The sequence below is a fragment of the Tiliqua scincoides genome, chromosome 2, assembly GCF_035046505.1.
Source record: "Tiliqua scincoides isolate rTilSci1 chromosome 2, rTilSci1.hap2, whole genome shotgun sequence".
Lineage (NCBI taxonomy): Eukaryota > Metazoa > Chordata > Lepidosauria > Squamata > Scincidae > Tiliqua > Tiliqua scincoides.
Window position 1 is genome coordinate 161,874,312 of NC_089822.1, and position 12,540 is coordinate 161,886,851.

The 12,540-nt window shown below is 42.6% G+C and overlaps 1 protein-coding gene across 2 annotated transcripts in view; it reads left to right on the forward strand.

The window, feature by feature from the left end:
* The first annotated feature begins 3,447 nt into the window (after window positions 1-3,447).
* The window catches only part of TBCD (tubulin folding cofactor D), a 166,445-nt gene continuing 157,352 nt past the window's right edge, over window positions 3,448-12,540 (forward strand). Inside the window, exons 1-5 of one of the 2 annotated variants that reach the window (XM_066618583.1) lie at window positions 3,448-3,520; window positions 5,082-5,301; window positions 7,572-7,622; window positions 9,562-9,659; window positions 11,994-12,095. In XM_066618583.1, the coding sequence (XP_066474680.1) occupies window positions 5,109-5,301; window positions 7,572-7,622; window positions 9,562-9,659; window positions 11,994-12,095 (444 nt within the window). In that variant the 5' untranslated portion in view covers window positions 3,448-3,520; window positions 5,082-5,108. The remainder of the gene's footprint in view (window positions 3,521-5,081; window positions 5,302-7,571; window positions 7,623-9,561; window positions 9,660-11,993; window positions 12,096-12,540) is intronic. The other variant, XM_066618584.1, reaches the window with a different exon arrangement.

The window sequence follows — 12,540 nt, forward strand, 5'->3', positions numbered from 1 at the left end:
GAGGTGTTCCTGGGCAGGGAGAGGGTGGGCGGTGGGCACCCCCAGGGGCGGGTGGGGAGTCGGAGGTGGGACTGGGATCTGGCAGTTATGCCGGATCCCAACCCCTGTTGCCTGGGGAGAACAGAGCGGTTCCAAGTCGCTCTGCTCTCCTTGAACTTGCTCCACCTGAAGAGGTGGCACAAGTCCGAAGAGACCCATAAGGGCCAGTGGTCCTTACCTGGAGGTAAGGAGAAATGTTTTCCATTACCTCTGGCTGAGCTGCTTTTGGCCCCTATCCTGTGCTGGATACAGTGCAAGCCTCTTGGCTTGCCTGTTCCAGCGCAGGATAGGATTGAGCCCTAAGTCGTATGGCAGTACTTTATAACTGACCATATGCCTGTTAACTTTCACCACTGTTTGGAAACTAGATGATCTATTTATAACCCAATCCTAAGACTTGCTTCAGCAACTTGCTCAGCATGGGGTCTATAAAGTCAACAAATACATGAATCAGCTCACAAATGTTGCAAAAAATTAGGCCAATATTCTACAGCTTCCGTAGGGCTGCAATTAACAGCAATTGAAATGTTGGAAGCATTTTAGTATGAATCACTTTATCCTAATATCCACACGGTCAAGCTTGGCTAGAAAATGCCAGTATGTATCTTGACATAAAAAAGAAATCATGTATCTATTAAAATAAGTATTGGGATTTTCTTGTTTGGCTTGATTCATATAATGAAATCTAAGGTGTCAAATAAAACCTTTTCATAGGATGTGGAATGCAATATGGTATGTAGAATTTTAAAGTGTTAGTGTAGAAATCATACATTTTCTCACTTCAGTTTATCACTACTACATTTTTGTGACCGGGGACGGCCCATCCATGAGGTGAGGTGATGCAGGTTGCATCAGTGGCAGATTGTGGGGGAGATGAGAGGATTTGGAGTGTCCTTCACCCTAAGTCTGTCACTGCCACCACATCCTTCCAGCCTCCTGCGGACATGAGCTGCGTTGATCACTTTCTACCGGCTAAAAGCAAACAGAAAGTGGATCATCCACCTCCTTATCTTGCTACATATGTGGTTTCATCAAATATGAAAGTGCAGACTTCCAGTTTTATTTACAGGTACCATGGGAAAGGAGTTCAATTTCATGGCCCCTTTAAATCAGAAGTCCTGCATTTGAAGAAACTGCATGAGGAGCAGGGGTTTGTTGTTGTAGTGCAGAAGTGGTATCAGATGTTCTGGATTGTGCTGCTCCTGTTTATGACTTCAGTGAAATGTTGGTGGAATCCTTCTTTAAGATAGAAAGGAGCCATGTGACCTTAGTCCTATTAAATTCACTTTCATTATATAGAATTTGAACTGGAATTACTGTGCTACACTAATTTTCTGTGTGCCTCACAATGGAATCCAAATAAAGCATTGACATTGTCCATGTCATTTGTAGTAATGTGTTTTCTGTACTGAACTTGAAGCAAGTCTTGAATCATACAATGGAATCCAAATAAAGCATTGACATTGTCCACATCATTTGTAGTAATGTTTTCTGTACTGAACTTGAAGCAAGTCTTGAATCATACAACTTTGCGCATAAATATGCAATTCATATAAATTAAGAAGCTGTCAGAACTCAAATGGTTACTGTACTTTGAAAATGCCGAAGAATAAATGGAACTCATTTAACCTTGCAGGGGACTTAAGTACCCTTATGTCAGAATTGCCCTGCTGGAAGGCCAAGAGTCCATCTACTTTCCAGCCTAATTGTCTCCAGCAGTGGCCAGTGAGATGTCCTTGGAAAACTTACAAGATATTAATATTATTAATTAATTATTATTAATTATTTATATACCGCTTTTCAACAAAAAGTTCACAAAGCAGTATACAGATAAAAATCTAATAACTAAAGGCTCCCTGTCCCAAAAGGGCTCACAATCTAAAAAGATGCAAAAGAACACCAGTAGGCAGCCACTAGAAAAGACACTGCTGGGGTGAGGAGAGCCAGTTACTCTCTCTCCCCCCCCCCTAAATAAAAGAGGAGCACACTTGAAAAAGTGTCTCTTACCCAGTTAGCAGGGATTATCCATGATAGGGACAGTCATCTCCAGTTTTTTCTGCTTGAAGCTACTGTAGACTGCTCTTGCATATGGAAGTTCCATTTTTAGCTGCCATTGCTAATCACCATTTATAAGCATACCCTGAAAGACTCACAGCCCAATCCTATGCATGTCTACTCAGAAGTAAGTCCCATTAGTGTCAATGGGGCTTACTCCCAGGAAAGTGTGGCTAGGATTGGGCTGTCAGATGTTGGAAACAAAGTTATCCTGGTTTAGTTGTGATCGCTGGGCCATGGTTTTCCAGAACCCAGCTAGTACTGTGTCTTCTGAGCCTGCCTCCCAGGACTCCAGGGCTTTGAGCAGGGTAACCAGATGTCCTCTCTTTCCAGGTCATGTCCTCTTTTTTAACCTCATGTCCTGGAAAAGAACTTGTGTCCTCCTTTTCCCTGTGAGCAGCCCCTGCAGGCAGTGCATCACCTTCTTATAATATATCTAATAAATTAAATATAAATTATATGTAATATAACTTTAACTTTAATAGAAAGTAATATAGTGTTTAAATTAACCACATGAAATCCATATACGAGTGTTTTTAGCCTTTATTTTGTCATGTCCAGGGTGGCCAGATGTCATAACCACAAAAGAGGACAAGGCCCCCCAAAATGTAGGGCAACCAAGAAAAATGTAGGACACGACCAAATAAATGCTTAAAATGCTCATATATGGATTTTGTGTGGTTAGTTTAAACATGATATTACATTATTAGATTTGAAACTGTGACATCTAACAGCCCAATCCTATCCACACTTTCCTGGGAGGTAAGCCCCATTGACTCTAATGGGACTTACTTCTGAGTAGACATGCATAGGCTTGGGCTGTAGTTTGTTCCATCTAATTCAGTGGTTCTCACTTTAGAGGCCCCCCCACTGAGGCTGCTGCCTGAGTTAGAAATGCCAAGGGGTGTGGCTTTAGTGGTGACTGGGCAGCAGTGCTCCCCCCCAGGAGTAACTTGTTTAGGGTTCGGGCAGAGGAAAGGAGGACATAGAAGTCCTGGGTTAGCCTGGTCAAGTCCTACATTTTCTTGACTGTCCTACATTTTGGGGTGCCCCGTCCTCTTTTGTGGTATACATCCTAACCAGGTCTACTCAGAAGTAAGTCCTGTTTTGTTCAACGGGACTTACTCTCAGGAAAGTGCGGTAAGGGTTGCAGCCTTCCTCTGCAGGCGCTGATTTCTCCCTGCCTTTAGTTTTCAACAGGCCCCAGGTCGCATCAGCGCTTCCTATAGAACTCGGCGGGAGGGGGAGGGAATCCCTTGTGACGCAATGGGGTGTTCCCTGCTCGTTCTGCCTCGCCCTCTTCCCCATCCGCTCGCCGCCTCCCGAACGCGGAGCTGTGACGCCCTGAGCCTTTGTGTCCCGCGCGGCGAGCCGTAGTGCAGAGGACTGGCCTGCGCAGGAGGTGAAGAGCAGTGTGGTTGCCACGGTAATGGGCAGATTTTCCTGGTCCTCTCAGGCCGTGGGGCCCCAGCAGGCGGAGGGGGCGTCAGAGCGGGCTGGGGGCTGTGGGGGAGGCGGGAGAGACCGGTTAGTAGGAGGGTTGATGAGGGAGGGAGGCTTGCAGGGGGTGGAGGGGAGCGCAGTGGGGCGGGGTCCTCCTGCAGAAGGAGTGCACCCCCTGGCCCTGATGTGTTACATCCCCAGCCTAGGCAGGTCTACTCAGAAGTAAGTCTCATTAGAGACAATGGAGCTTACTCTCAGGTAAGTGTGGATAGGAATGCAACCTGAGAACCAGCCTGATCCAGCCAGGCTCATTGAATTGCATTTAATTCAATGCAACTCACTGAGAGACTTTTTAAAAGTGTGGATGTAGACTGAGGCTATAATGGGACTTACTTCTAAGTAGACATGCCTAGGATTGTGCCCTAAGGCAGTGGTTCCAGGGGTATTTATTATTATTTATTTATTTCAGGTATTTCTATACTGCCTTTCTTGGTCCTCAGATTTCTCCTTAGACTTTATTCAAGGCTTGTTTGGGATTTTTACAGTTTGAAAGAAGGTTTCTATCTTTCAAGAAACCACAACATTCAGATGTTTCTTTCTTGATCTGCTCGCACATTCTGGCCTCCATCCTTCCATGCTCAGAGTCGCAGGGTGCGTGGCCACCTTCGGATGTTCTCTTCAGGCAAATGGAGGCTCAGCCCTCTAGACCAGACCTCCTGCCTTGTACTTGACAGGTTCTTTAGGGTTATTTGAAAAAGAATTGAATAAGGGCGGGAAAGGGCAGATCTGTATTAGAATGCATTGCAGGGTTGGTATTGGAATATCTTGCAGGGCTAATACAAGGGGTACAACGTATGGAAATGGACTTCCAAGGGGTCCGCATGGGGGGGGGGAATGTTGACCACTGTCTTAAGGCACAATTCCAAAGCTAAGCATTTTTTGCTTTAAGCCACTTCTGCTCAACGTTGCATATAATAAATAATAATAATAACTAGGTATTTATATACTGCCTTTCTGGTCATCAGATTACTCCTCTGACTTTATTTAAGGGATTTACATAGGCAGGCATTTCTAAACCCCTTGAGGAGATTTTTACCATCATAGAGGTTCTCTCTTTCAAGAACCAACAACATTTCAGAATGGATCTTCCTGGTTTGGTCTCACTTCTGGCCTCCAGTTCTCCCACGCAGGCTGACAATCAGCTCCATCTTTCACATGGAGGGCAGCCAAGATGCTTCTTGCTCACACCAAGAGCAGGTGGAATCACTCAGCTGGGCTTGTCAGCTGCTTCAAGGTCTCGCCATTCTCAGCCATTCAGGGAGCTGCCGGCATCCTCGAACTGGCGACCTTCTGATGTTATCTTTGGGCTAACGGAGGCTCTACCCTCTAGACCAGACCTCCTGCAAAAAATGCTTAGCTTTGGAATATTTCTTCCAGTGGTACTTCAAATAGGTGGACCATGTGAAGTAGTATGGTGGAGGACAAATGCTGAGAAACACTGACCTATAGTGATCTTTTCTGATTTGCTGTGCTTTATTTTACAGAGAAGAACTTTATTGTTGGAGCTGGAGATGGTTTTAAATGAGATGAATGGTGATGGGATTGACCAAGATGACAACAGGGGCTTGGAGCCTGATGTCATTGCCAGGGGAAGTGTACTTGAGAGTTTTACAGAGAGTAAAGAAATACGGGAGTTGATTAACAACCTTATATTACTGCATGAGAACATGATAATGCGAGAAACCGCAATTCAAAAATTTACAGGTATAATTTTTAGGTATGAGATTTTGTATGTATTGCTGATAAGAGTGTCAGCCAAGAAGGCCCTGCTTCAAATATAACTTCATTTATGAACTCATGGGCAGCCCAATCCTGAGCTACCCGGGGTGTGCAGCTGCAGCGGTACCAACAACGGCTGCCACCGCATCCTGTGCGCCTCAGCCTGCCGCAAGCGGCGCCTCTGGAGAAGGGGACTTTCGTCCCCTTCCCCTGGGTAAGGGAAGCAGCCCCGCAATGGGGTTACTCACTTTACTCAAGTAAAGGTGTTCATGTAGGGCGTCAAGCCCTGGACGAGCGGACAGGATCTGGTGAAGCTGAGCTCCACTGGACCCGCCTCCTGCCTTCCCTCTTCTGGCACGCCTCCTCCCCGCCCCCTCCCGGCTCCTGCTTACCGCGCCACAGCTTGGCGGTCCATGAGACTGCTGAGCAGCAGAGGACAGGCGCCCACCTGGCGCTAGCCCAGTGCTGGCCCGGCGGGAAGCCTTGCAGATGTGCCTTACGGCACGTTTGCGTCAGTGCGCTCCAGCGGAAAGCCAGAGCGCCAAGCTCAGGATTGGGCTCTCAGGCCTTAGTCATACCGGTACCTGTCAGTCCTGTGCTTCCACCTGCAGTATGTGGAATATAGTGCTTTTCTTATTTTAAGATACTGAAAATTAATTACTTTCTAAAATTCAAATGTGTTGATTTTTTTATTACTGTTATACATTCTTAAATATCTGTCAGCAAGATCTAGACTTTCTGCAAATGTGTTGTTATTGTTGTTTCATATTCATCAATATTAGGTATGTTAGTCTTTGAGCAATTAGTTCCTTGACATTTGTCAAAGGCAAGGTTGCAGCTGAGACCTTCTGTAAATGTTGTATTTTCAAACATTTTTGAACATGTATAGCGAATTACTTTCAGAAGTAAATCACTTTCCCCCCCCCCCAGAGGAATATTGATCATTTATTTCTTAATTTGATTTGAAACCTACTTTTCTCCAGAAAGGGCACCATGCAATATAAATAAACTGTATAATTCAAAATATATAATATACAATACAAATATTTAAAAAACAATCTGCAGAAATAAGTCACAGGAATAAAAAACCAAGAGCACATAAAATATGATAATAAATAATGAAAGCCACCAATAAAACCATCAGATGTCAAGCACTAAAACCACCTTGCTGAAATCAGAAGGCTTGTTGAAAAAGGAATGTTTTTAGACCTCATCAGGAGGGTGACGTTGATAAAAGAATACACAATATTGATGGTGTATGAACAGAGAAAGTAAGAAAATAGGGAGAAGGGAGTGTGTGGTCTTGGCAGCCTGTGCACTGCGTTCCCGATCCAAATTAATTATAATTGGTTTATCACTGCCCACCTACCATTATTTGTTTGGGGTTAACTGACCAGGATCTGAAATCAAGGACAGGATACATGTGCAGTCCTCATACCACAGCAGCATTGGGAGATGGAGGAGAGGCAAAGATAATTTCTTTGTTTTTTTGAGCAAGTGTCAACTTAAAGATCCTTTCCTATCCTGCCTGACCTCTAGTCTTCAAACATCTGTACTGCAGTTGAGTTGTAAAAATTGACTGATAATTTTACCAATATTGGGGCACCCTAGTGAAATGATAAGCAAGCATAATGATGAAAAAATAATTATTTACCATAATGATGGAAAAGAGGATTTTGCTGTGAATGTATTATTTTTTCCTAAGGTACAAGACAGAAGAAGTTCCGGTTCAACTTATTTATATATACATCTTATAGAAAATCACAAGTCATATTATTGAAAGCGTAGGTGGCATGAATAGTGCAGTAGTGCTTTAAGCAACTGTTGTTTTCTGTATTGTTTTACTGTAACCCGTTAGTTTTTAACATTGACATTTAGCCAGAGTGATATAGTAGTCCAATTATATCTAATATTGTTGAGTCATAACTTTTCTGTAAAATATTAGAAATCTTGCCCCTTGTACAAGTTGATTGAGTACAAGCTGCCTTTTAAATGGTGACTATTTTATATTTAGCAAAGAAGGAGTAGCTGTCCCTTTTCATAGTGGCATAGCATCCCTTTCAGTGGCTTTTTGTTAATCTCTTTCTTGTCTCTTTTTAAAAAAAAAACTCAAAAAGTTTGTGAGCTCTTTTTGGACAGGAAACAATTTTCTTATTCCTTTGCTATGTAAGTTACTTTGAAAACTCTTCATTTGTTGAAAAGTGGTATACAAATATTTTAAATCATAATTATATTTCCATTGAACGTTCTTTTAGTTATAATGAACAAATACCAGGAACAACCTCACCTGTTGGATGCGCATTTAGGTAAGTTTAGTTATGCTTTCTTACAGAATATTGTGCCAAACTTTAGGATGGTTGAAGAAGCTTTTTTCTGCATGTTAATTATAGGAATGGCCAACCTCAGGAATGTGCAACCAGATTCTTCCTAGCCAAGCTGCTCAGTTGACCCCGGAATACAATGGCATCCCCCTTTCCTGGCAACTTTGCTAGGAAAAATTTACACACATTCAGCTGCAATATATGACAGGGAAAGATCCTTGGAAAAAATGGGAAGCAGTGTATGTAACCTGGAAAACTCACCCCAAAGTGTTATGTAATGGTGTAGACCTGTGGTTCCCATCTTGGATGTTGGAAACTGGAACCACCACATTCCCCCTTAAGGGGAGTGGCTGCAGCAATGATGGCATGACCTCAGCAATTGCGCCACCAAAAGGGATTTTTTAAAGTACTTGGGAATATCGCCGGCCATCTGAAGGGTGTAGGGGCCCCTGCAGCCCCCTCTGCAGTCCTCCCTGCTGCTCTGAACAGCTCCTTGCTGCAATCGCAACCCACTTCCAGTTTGTGTCACTGGTGTAGAGAGATCCTGGTGGTCTCTTATTTTCCAAATAGGGAATTGACTGCTGGATTGAAAGCACTGAAGGAACTCCTGTTAGGTGAAAACTGTTGTTGCACCTCACATGTGATTTGTTCAGGAATATGGGGGTGGGGCCCCAGAAAAACCAAAGTCTGGAGGCAGCCTGCAGTCCATCAATTGACTAGTCCTTGTTCAGTGTATTAAACCTACTGGGACCAAAATGGAAAAAATAAGTACACTGGGATAAGGAATGGGCAAACATTTTGGCAGGAGGGCCACATCATTGCTCTGACACTGTATCAGGAGCCAGGAAAAAATTTAATTTACATTTCAAATTTGAATAAATTTACATAAATGAATACACTAGAGACTGAACTTAAATGAATGAGCTTATTTATAATACCCATAAGAAATATAATACAGGAATGTACATAGAAACACATGGGAACTATGAACTGTTTGCCACACACCTCTTGCACAGTGAAAAAATAAAGACCAAGCCAGAAACACGTGGGGATACAAGTTGTTCAGAGGTAATGGGGGTGAATGAGTTAAAATAATGCCAAGGAAAAACCAGAAAGCACATGGAGACATGAACTGATGCACTTGGGACAATTACGGATGTTGCAACCAGAAGTCACAGAACAGCACAGGCTCCAACACTTTCTGATGGGCCAGAGGCGTATTGGAGACTGGGGGCTCCCTGCAGGCTACAGATGGCCCCCGGGCCAGGGTTTGCCCACCCCTGACTGGGATAATGTTTTCCTTGACTGAGATCTGTGGTTAATTCTCTACCTCTGCTGGTCTCATGCTAACTGAACATTACAAATGACAAAATTGTTCTGTCATATTTTCTTTTATTGTGCTGTTCTTTCCATCATGAGTTAGTATGGTTGGATTAAAGGATATTGTAAATACATTTGGCCTAAAACGAGTCATAATGAATATTGCAGTAGGAATACGTTACAATGACCATCCATATTTTCCATAGGGAGGCTAATTGTCCACTTTGCAGCAGTCTTGTGAAAGTGTCACAAAGAACTAGAGAGCAATTGAACTCTCTTAACCTGAAGATCTAGTCTGTGGCATGTACTTACCATGGCATGTACTAAAGAGCATACAAATATGCTCTTTGGGTGTTTCATTGTTACATTTTCCATTTAAGATGTGTGCTGCAGCCACTTAAAGGACTGTACACTTCTCTGTTTTGTTGCAAATCCAGCTTCCAGAGTCTTACTTTCAAAGTTAACTCTCATAAGTCAGTTTTGAGGTGAACATACATATGTTAAATTCATTCTGGTCCTGTTTTATTTGCAGAATGAAACTGTTCATGCAGTGCAAGTTTGCAGATTAATCATTCGTTTTGTTCTTTGCCCATACGTCCTCTAGAATCGATGCTGACTTTACTACTAGATATTATCCGAAATGAGGCATCTCCTCCATCTCTAGTCCACCTGTCCTTTCAGTTCCTTTACATCATTTCAAAGGTAGAAATGAATTATAACATCTTCAATATGTGAAATGATATGCATATGTAAAATGATACGTACTAAAATGTTGTATAAGAGGGTTATATGAACTATTTTGGGTGCAAGAAGCCTGTATGGAAGTGGGGGCTCACTTAGTGAATTCATGTTCATGCAAAACATTTCCTGCACTTAGAAAAATAGAATTTGGGGAGAATGGTTCTGGCCTAAGCTATCTTAGTTTTTTGTATATAGGATCATATCTGTGTTTTCCTCAGGTGAACATCCAGCTGCAGTCTGAGATTGCTTATTACTTGACAGAAAATATCAAAGCATGGAGATAAAAGCTGATAACTTTGACCATACCATAAGAAATCAGAAAAGGAATTAAGAGTTAATACTTAATGGTTATTGTTTCATCAAAGAAATATTTTGCATACTTCAAGTGACCTATCATGCAATATTTCTCAAAATATAAACTGTCATATGAAGATCTTGCTGACTAAAAGCCCAATATTATGAATGCTCACTCAGAAAGAAACCCTATCCTAATTCAATGAGGCTTCCTTTCAAGTAAACGCACATCAGATTGCAGCTTAATAATATAATTGAAACAATCTCCAAAAGTGTTAACATATGGTATACTAGGCCTAGTTATCACTAAAACTGTGCCATAACTATACATTTGTTTTTTCTTGTCAAGTAATAAGTATTGCTTTTAATGTGGAGTATTAAACGTAATTAAAAGTATTGCTTTTAATGTGGCCGGATCTCAAAGGATCTCCTTTATGGAGAACTCGTGCAAGGAAAGCACCCTACAGGTAGACCACAGCTGCAATACAAGGACATCTGCAAGAGGGATCTGAAGGCCTTAGGAATGGACCGCAACAGGTGGGAAACCCTGGCCTCTGAGCGACCCGCTTGGAGGCAGGCTGTGGAGCATGGCCTTTCCCAGTTTGAAGAGACACTTTGCCAACAGTCTGAGGCTAAGAGGCAAAGAAGGAAGGCCCATAGCCAGGGAGACAGACCAGGGACAGACTGCACTTGCTCCCGGTGTGGAAGGGATTGTCACTCCCGAATCAGCCTTTTCAGCCACACTAGACGCTGTTCCAGAACCACCATTCAGAGCGCGATACCATAGTCTTTCGAAACTGAAGGTTGCCAACAAGTATGTTTTTCTGAACTAGTATAGAGGAGAGTGTTTGAAGATATGAACTTTTGTAATGGTGTAGTGTGGCAAGTGCTCCTCCTGAGACAAGGGGGCATGTCCACATCTTCAGGTTGTGGAAATGACATAACTTCTCCCCCACAACACGGGCAAAAGGCTCACCAATGCAGTCTATCTTTTTAACCCAACTTAGAAGAAGGTCACAGCTGGAAAATGTAAATACTTGGTTACTTTACCTTTAAATTGCCATTTCCCCCTACATGGTTATTCCTGGTGCCTGTGGCTTATGTGGAAGCTCTGCATCCCCGGGATGGTCAGGAAAGCCTGCAGGGGAGAATCTTAAGTTCCAACTGGCAAGATGGACTAGTCCCTTGAACTTTCTTCTCCCTTTGATGGTAGATGTTTGGACGCCCTCATGAAGGGAGGACTCTGGAAGCTTCTGCTTAGGGTATATAAAGATATATATATATATATATATACCCTAGTATATATAAGGTATATACTATATTAAGAGTATATAGTACCATCTAGCTTAGGCCTGTCACAGGCTTCCCCAGGGGCAGGTAGGGGACTTGTCTCTCTCTAGACTGGAGTCTCTCCTTCTCAACTTGCTTCTTTTCCTGATCCCTCTAGCTCCAGGTCCTCTTCTGCACCTTCCCAGTCTGCTCCTTTTCTTTCCCACTTGCCTGCTTCTGTTTCTCTCCAGCTATGGTGTCTTCTCTCTCTCTCTCTCTCTCTCTCTCTCTCTCTCTCTCTCTCTGAACCCCACTTCCCTCACGTCCTTTCTGTCTGTTCTGTTGACTCTTTCTGTCTCTCATTCTTGGCTCCTCATTGCTTCTGCCCCTTCTTCCTGCCACCCCTTTTATGGGCTGATAGTAGCACCTAGCTGTTACCACTTAGAGGAGTAGGCAGCATGCTATCAGACAGCTGTGTTGCGGAGGTGAGCTGTGATGGTGTCCCTGCTGATTGCCTCCACAGAAGCTTGGAATGAGCCCTAAAATTGTGGGACTTGCTATGGGCCACGGTAATCTGTTGCCAACCAGATGTTGTTTGATCTCTCTTATTTTGTGATTTAAGTTTATAACTTATGCATATAATGTATTTTTTGTATTTTTCTTATTACTTTGCAAAATAGTTCCAAACTATTTTATAATTGAAAATCAATTAGAAATTCTTTGCTTTGCTAGGTGCGAGGATATAAAACTTTTCTGAGACTATTTCCTCATGAAGTAGTTGATTTACAACCTGTTTTAGATATGCTTGTGCGTCAGAATCCAAAAGACTATGAGGTGAGTTTTGTCTTTCACACATCTAAAAGAAATAAGTAACAGCTGAACTGTGTAACTGAAAGTTTAAGCAGATAGATGGAAAATATGTAGTAAATTGCTTTTGGTTTCAAGATCACACTGCCTATTGAGCATTGGCCAGTGGGTTGCATTTTCAAACACACATTTGATCAAGTGTAACTTCCCTTACATTGTCTCCTAGACAAGGTGTGTCAAACTCATTTTATACATAGCATTCATGATGCCTGCTGAGGGCTGGAAGTGATGTCATTAGACAAGAAGTGATGTCGTTTAACAGGACATAACAAGAAATAAACACTTTTTTCTCAGAAACTTGTTAGCTGCAAATAACAAAAGAGAAAATATATTGATCATATTTCAAGATATGGGAGAGCCCAATTTTCATGTGAGCCCAATTTTCAACCTTTCAGCGGTAATACCTCAGCAC